Here is a 7,971-nt window from a genome sequence, read left to right as displayed (position 1 = left end):
AAGCTGAAAAAAAATTCAAAATGGCGAAGAAAAGATGGCCGCCATACAAATTTCGCCGGTGTCCAGCTCGGAGGGTATAAAAGATGGAAGTGAGGCTTCTTGGCAAGAGATGATCAGGATCCGAAGGTCTACTCGATGAATAGAAAAAAAATCCAAAATGGCGGATTTTTTTTTCCATACATTTTGTATGGCGAATATTGAATGCCTCATTCTCCTAGAAAGAGACAGAAAACGATACATTGATGTATGGGAGATATGTTCGGATGCGCGATATGAGTAGGGGAAAATTATGACATTTCAGAAAAACAAGATGGCGGCCTATATGATTTTTGCAACTCTTTTGTTTTCCAACCGATTTCGTTGAAACTCGCAATCTTTGAAGAATATAGTAAACGATTAATATAAAAAGTGGAAAATTTTGGAAAAACAAGATGGCCGCCGTACAAATTTCGTCGGTGTCTATCTCGGAGGCTATAAAAGATGGAAGAGTGGTTTCTTGGCAAAAGATGATCAGGGTCCGAAGGTCTACTCGGTGAAAGAAACTCTGCATGCTCGCGGACCACTTTAGTGGTCCGCGCACCCACGCACCCTACTTTATTAACCTCAACTACCCCGTTTTTACAAAAAATGATATGGATATCGTTTTCAGAGTTTTCCAGCGTGCTGATTTTGATAATGACATTTATTTTGAAATCCAAGATGGCGGGCGTGCACTTTTTAAGAAAAAAATTGATATAGGTGTCGTTTTATGGGGTTTTCGGGGTAATTTGTGTATCTTAATAAAAAAAATCGGTTTAATACAACTCATAAACCTAACCACGTCACGAGAGCTGCTTTAGCAGCTCGCGCACCGAGCAAAACACTAGTTATACTATATATAGCTCGATTACCACTGACTGACTCACTCACTCATTGACATAATTGTTCTCCTAGAAAGAGAAGGAAAATGATATAGTGATGTAGGGGAAATGTGTTCGAGTGGGGGAGTCGACTGGGGAAAAATTATGACATTTCGGAAAAACAAGATGGCGGCCGACGTGATTTTTGCAGCTCCTTTGTTTTTTAAGGGACTCCGTTCAAACTCGCAACTATTGAAGAATGTAGTAAATGATTAACAGAAAATGTGGAAAAAATTGGAAAAACAAGATGGCGGCCGAGCCGTAGCGTTTTCAAATTTTTGATTTTTCGACCCCGAACCGCGGCGCCACAGATCCAAGACGGGGTAGTCTAGGATAGTTATTTTTTCGTGTTTCGCACACGATTATCCTGTATTTTGACAGAACGGGAGTGGTTTTTAAAAATTCAAGATGGCGGCTGTCATGGCGGCCGTTTTGTTCGAGGTACTGTGGGGGACTAAAAGGGCTGATGTAAGTAAAATGGAATGAGCCGCCTGCGCGCGGCAGAGTCGGGCAGTTGGTTGGCGCCTACCAACTCGGTTGGTCATGTACATAGTTTATAAGTAGATAAGCTCTGTTGTTGCTATGTAAATTAAATACATGATCTACGGTGAAGTCTGAGTTTAATTGAATCAGTAATAAGTGACCCAACAGTGGTGACCCCGCAGCTGAACAAAGCGCAACCTGGTCGTCGTACGGTAATTCAAGCACAATGAACCCGATAGGCTCGCCTCAGAAGGGTGCGCCGCAGGTTATGAAAGTGGAAGAAGGTATGGCAAGTATCTCTGTGTCGGCAAGAATACCCGAGTTTTGGAGAGAGATGCCTAGACTTTGGTTCGCCCAATTTGAGGCGACCATAGCCCCTCAGAAGCAGGGAGACGAGTGCCGTTTCCAGTTGGTTGTATCGAAATTAAATCGCGAGGCGCTTCAGCAGGTAGCTGATATCATTTACAGCCCACCTGAAACAAATAAATACCAAGTGTTAAAAGAACGGCTTTTACAAGTTTATGAGGAGTCACCGGAGCGACAATTCCAGAGGCTGGTTGGAGAGTTAGATTTGGGCACTCAAAAACCATCACAGCTCCTGCGCAGGATGAAGGAGCTGGCAAGAAACAGCAAGGCTAGCGATGAGACGGTGAAGAATCTATGGATAACAAGACTGCCGGTACCCGTGAAGACAGTGCTCGCAGCTAGTCAAGACCAACAAGTAGACAACCTAGCCGCCATCGCAGACAAAGTGATGGAGAATATGCAGCCAATCACAGGAGAGACGGCAGCGGTAAGCAGCGAGACACCGGAAAGGACGGGCAGTGAGGTGATGCAACAGATAAACAAAATGATGACAGAGATAGCGGCGCTACGTGAGGAAGTCGGTAGGAGCAGGGGTAATCGAGGATTTCCCAGAGGTCGATCCAGCTCAAGAGGCAGACCGACCAGGGCAGGCTCGCCAAGGCGGAGCCCAGCTAGTCCGGATTGGTTATGTCACTTCCACTACAAGTTCGGATCCAGAGCGAAAAGGTGCGAGCAGCCGTGCAGTTGGAAGGGCAGGTCGGAAAACTAGGCGCGGCAGGCTCAGGTGAGACGCAGAGTTCTGTCGCTGTTTTGGACAATCACCGTCTCAGTGTATTTGATGTGAAAAATGCTTTACGTTTTTTGGTGGACACAGGGGCTAATATTAGTGTGATTCCAGCCTCAAAAGTGAGTAAACAATATATTAAAAACAGTGAGTCATATAAGTTGTTCGCTGCGAACGGCTCAGAGATAAAAACATTTGGGACAATAACTTTAGAGTTAAATTTGTGTTTAAGAAGAGCATTTAAGTGGAGTTTTGTAATTGCGAACGTAAGTCAACCAATATTGGGTGCAGATTTCTTGAGCCATTTCCAGCTTATAGTAGACCTTAGCTCAAAGAAAATAATTGACAAAGTCACAGGGTTAACGGTAGCAGGACCGCTAGTTAAGTGTAACGATGCGTCGATTAGTACATTCGATAGTAAAATGCAATATCATGATATTCTGTCCACTTTCCCCAACATTACTAAACCACTTAATTTTAAGGAGAACTTAGACCAGGCTGAGCATAATGTGTACCATTATATAGAGACCTCCGGCCCGCCTGTTTATGCTAAAGCGAGACCGTTGCCCCCAGATAGATATAGGTTAGTTAAAGAAGAGTTTAGAAAAATGCAGGAAATAGGTATATGCCGCCCATCAAAGAGCGAGTGGGCCAGTCCGCTACACGTGGTTCCGAAGAAAGACGGGCAAATCCGTCCTTGCGGTGACTACAGACGCCTCAACGCGATAACGAAACCAGACCGCTACCCAGTACCGAGACTACAGGACTTCACGTACTGTTTAACAGGTAAGAATTTTTTTTCTAAAATTGATGTTAATAGAGCCTTCCACAATATTTTAGTTAACCCGGAAGATATAGAGAAAACGGCGATCATTACCCCATTTGGTTTATTCGAATTCCCTCGCATGACCTTTGGCTTAAGAAATGCGGCACAGACGTTTCAGAGATTCATGGACCATACAGTTTTGCAAGGGATCGAATACATCAAGGGAACAGCCGGCGAAAAATCGGCGTTGTTTTGTTACATCGATGACGTCATTATAGCGAGTGAAACGGAAGAAATTCATAGAGAGCATGTTAGGTTAATTGGTGAGCGTTTCGATAGAGTAGGCATTACAATAAACGCGAGCAAGTGTTTGTTTGGTCGCAACGAAATAGAATTCTTAGGATACGCGGTAACCCGAGAGGGCATCAGTCCGTTGCCCGATAAAATTAAGGCGATCGCAGACTACCCTAAGCCCGAAAATATTGAACAGCTCCGACGATTTTTAGGAATGGTAAATTTCTACAGGTCTCATTTACCAAATGCAGCTCAACACCATGCGCATCTTAATAGTTTTCTGCATAACGCGAAAAAGCACGATAAGACAAAAATCAATTGGAACAGCGAGGCAGAGAAAGCATTCGAACAATGTAAGGTAAGCCTCAAAAGCGCCGTTACATTGTCGCACCCAATTTCTAACGTTCCTTTAGCGCTCATGACAGACGCGTCAGATACGTGTGTAGGCGCGGTGTTGCAACAGAAAGTCAACAGTGTGTGGAAGCCCTTAGGCTATTTTTCCAAGCGACTATCCGATGCGCAACGCAAGTATAGCACGTACGATCGAGAGTTACTAGCGATCTACATGGCTATCACACATTTTAAGAATATGATCGAGGGACGGCAACTGACAGTATTTACGGATCATAAACCGTTAACTTTTGCACTAACTAAAGTAAGTTCAGAAAAAGAGACCCCAAGGAGAGTCAGGCAATTGTTGTATATTAGCGAATTTACCAGCGATATACAACATATCACCGGAAATCAGAACCCGGTCGCGGACGCATTATCGAGAATAGAGACCATTGTTTTCCCAACGGTAATCGATTACGAGGAATTAGCTAGGGACCAGGAGGTAAGCGATGAGGTCATGCGGTTACGAAACGATTGCAATGTAAGCAGTCTTAAGTTGGAACGTGTTAGCATACCTAACGTTAGTAAAGGCATTTATTGTGATGTAACAGGGAACCGTATTAGGCCATACATAACAGGGAAGTTCAGGAGGCATGTTTTTGAAGCGGTTCATAATATAAGTCACCCCGGAGTTAAGGCAACCCTCAAGATGGTAGCACAACGGTTCGTGTGGAAAGATATGAATAGGGATGTCAGGTCTTGGGCAAAAGCGTGCATTGAATGCCAGAAGGTCAAGGTGAGTCGGCACACACTTTCAAAATTAGAGTCTTTTCCACCATGCCAGAGGTTCGATCATATACATGTCGATATAGTTGGGCCCCTACCGACATCACAAGATGGATACAGATACCTACTTACCATCGTCGACAGGTACACACGATGGCCGGAAGCGTTGCCCATCAAGGACATTACAGCGGAGACGGTAGCCGAGGTAATATATACAGGGTGGTGCAGCAGGTTCGGGGGAACAAAATGGCTGACTTCGGACCAGGGCAGGCAGTTTGAAGCGGAAGTGTTCCAGAATCTCATGAAATTAATGGGGGTGCAACGTATCAGGACAACCCCGTATCACCCACAAAGTAATGGGTTGGTTGAGAGGTGGCATAGGTCTCTCAAAACAGCAATTACAGCAAGAATGATTCGTAGCGAGTGTTGGGTACAGGAGTTGCCAACAGTTTTACTAGGTCTCCGAGCAGCATGCAGGAGTGATTCAGGGGTAAGTGCGGCGCAAATGGTGTACGGGCATGATATCAGGTTACCTGGCGATTTTTTCGCGGAAAGTTCGTCGTACAAAGGTAATGACCCGTACACATTCGTGGACAGATTACGCAAGACGTTGCATAGTTTTAACCCCGTAACTCGGAAAGGCACCGATCCTAAAGAGACGTTTTGCCACCCCGAGTTACACAAGTGTACGCATTTGTTTGTAAGGAATGATGCGGTACGGAAGCCATTAACACCCACGTACCAAGGTCCGTACCAGGTAATCAAGAGGAACAAAAAATGTTTTTTAATTCAGCTACCTAATAGGGAGTTATATATATCAATAGACAGACTGAAGCCTGCATTCATATTAAACGACGAGGTTGACGAGCGTTGTGAGTATAAGGAACCGATTATAACGCCAAGTGATAAGGTAGAAAACTGCATGCCGCCAAAGACCTCACGTAGCGGCCGTAGAATAATTAGACCAGTGCGGTTTGCTGAGTAATGAGTTAGGCAATACAGAAAAATAATGGTGTATTTTTATTGTATATTTTTATATTACGCAGTAACGTAAAGCAGATGCAACACAATAATTAGGTCGAACGTGAGCAGAATATGTAACAAGTAGTATATATTAATTAATTAAATAATATAGAAATCATTTGTTAAGTAGTTACAGTACATATACGTATCTATTAGCGAGAGCAACAATGGGTTACGGTCAGAGTAAAGAGGAAAGGAACCAGAATAATGTGGCTATTGAACAGACCGTGTCGAATAACGGAAACTTAGAATCAAAAATTAACTTGCTGTTTGCATTGCTGGGCACTGTAACGATATTTTTATGTATAATCTACTGCTATGGTGTAAGGAACCAAATCAGGAAAAAGATTGGGAAGTGGCTACGTAAAGAGGCTGCTAGTGTCGGATTGGAGGTCCCGACAGTAAGGATCCAATCCACCCTACCGGGTGTCACGCAGAACCAAACGTATTAGTGGAATATGTGTAATAAGCGGAGCTCGTATTTCGTAATGTGTTGTAGATGTAGGAATGTGTCGTAAAATATAAAACCCTAGCATGGCCCTTACAGGTATCTAGGAAATAAAAGAACGTTACAAGTTTTGAAGAAAATTTATTGTTATGTGTTACTAGTGTTGAGTACCACTTATTGTGCCAAGTCGGTTAGGCGCGTGTAACTTTTAGTCCCACATCAAGTGACCGTAATGTGAAGCCTTTGTTTACAATTATAGCGATCTACATTCCAAGTGGCGCGTAGTCAGCAACAAAGCGACCTGTGAGCTCGGTAGTAATGTTTGAAATCACTATATAAAAATTTTTTGTGTGTTGTAGAAACAAAATTTTTTTTTTTTTTTTTTTTAAAAGGGGGGAATATTGTGGGGGACTAAAAGGGCTGATGTAAGTAAAATGGAATGAGCCGCCTGCGCGCGGCAGAGTCGGGCAGTTGGTTGGCGCCTACCAACTCGGTTGGTCATGTACATAGTTTATAAGTAGATAAGCTCTGTTGTTGCTATGTAAATTAAATACATGATCTACGGTGAAGTCTGAGTTTAATTGAATCAGTAATAAGTGACCCAACAGTACGAAAAAACGCAATTTTAAAAGTTAAATATCTCAAAGTTGGCAACATCGGAGCGATTCGGCTTCTATGAAGCGGTTGTACGTATAGACTCGAGGTATAGATCGGTGGGAAAAAATTACCCCATTTTTAGGGAAATTTCAAGATTTTCGGGAAATTGTAAAAAATCGAAATACAGACTTTTCGCAAAATCCGAGTATAAGCGATTATGTGTTTTGCTTGTACAAATGACATTTGGGTATTTTTGTCACCGAAGACAGGCAACACTGGAATTAATCAAAGAAAAAGTGATTTTCGACGTGGTCTTTTTTTAGGGGCGATCGTTTCGCGTGGGTGCAAGCGAGAGGAGAGATTGAAACGTCATCGGGAGCGGTATATCCTGTAGTTATTGGAAAAGTTGTACAATGATGTAAAATCTTTATGTGAAACGAGTTGGCGGCCAATCTGAATTAGCCGTGGTCCTTAACAAAAAAGATAATATTGTCAAAAATATTGTCACCTATGAAATCAAAACAAATGCTCCACGTCAAAATTCCAATTCAAAAAGTAAACAACATAGCACTAATAATAATAATAATAATAATAATAATAATATTAAAAACAACATAATTAATATTATTAATTAAATAATTAAAGTTTTGATAACGACATTTATTTTGAAATCCAAGATGGCGGACATGCACTTTTTAAGAAAAAAATTGATATGGATGTCGTTTTGTGGGTTTTTGTGGAGAATTTTGAATCTTAATAAATAAATTCGTTTTAATACTTATCAACCTAACCACGTCACGCGAGCTGCTTAAGCAGCTCGCGCACCGAGCGAAATACTAGTTATTATTATACTATATATAGCTCGATTACCACTCACTCACTGACTCATTGACATAATTGTTCTCCTAGAAAGAGAAGGAAAATGATATAGTGATGTAGGGGAAATGTGTTCGAGTGGGGGAGTCGACTGGGGAAAAATTATGACATTTCGGAAAAACAAGATGGCGGCCGACGTGATTTTTGCAGCTCCTTTGTTTTTTAAGGGACTCCGTTCAAACTCGCAACTATTGAAGAATGTAGTAAATGATTATCAGAAAATGTGGAAAAAATTGGAAAAACAAGATGGCGGCCGAGCCGTAGCGTTTTCAAATTTTTGATTTTTCGACCCCGAACCGCGGCGCCACAGATCCAAGACGGGGTAGTCTAGGATAGTTATTTTTTCGTGTTTCGCACACGATTATCCTGTATTTTG

General features: G+C 42.3%; 1 protein-coding gene across 1 annotated transcript; it reads left to right on the top strand.

Moving 5' to 3' along the window:
- Positions 1-1,608: 1,608 nt before the first annotated feature.
- Positions 1,609-2,363, top strand: LOC123879823. Its single transcript, XM_045927717.1, has 2 exons — positions 1,609-2,211; positions 2,301-2,363. The coding sequence occupies exons 1-2, from the start codon at positions 1,609-1,611 to the stop codon at positions 2,361-2,363; spliced, it is 666 nt and encodes a 221-aa protein (XP_045783673.1).
- Positions 2,364-7,971: the final 5,608 nt, after the last annotated feature.

The sequence above is a fragment of the Maniola jurtina genome, chromosome W (genome assembly GCF_905333055.1).
Source record: "Maniola jurtina chromosome W, ilManJurt1.1, whole genome shotgun sequence".
In the NCBI taxonomy this organism is placed as follows: domain Eukaryota; kingdom Metazoa; phylum Arthropoda; class Insecta; order Lepidoptera; family Nymphalidae; genus Maniola; species Maniola jurtina.
Note: the sequence above shows the minus strand (reverse complement) of the source record. Positions and strands in the feature narration are given on the sequence as shown.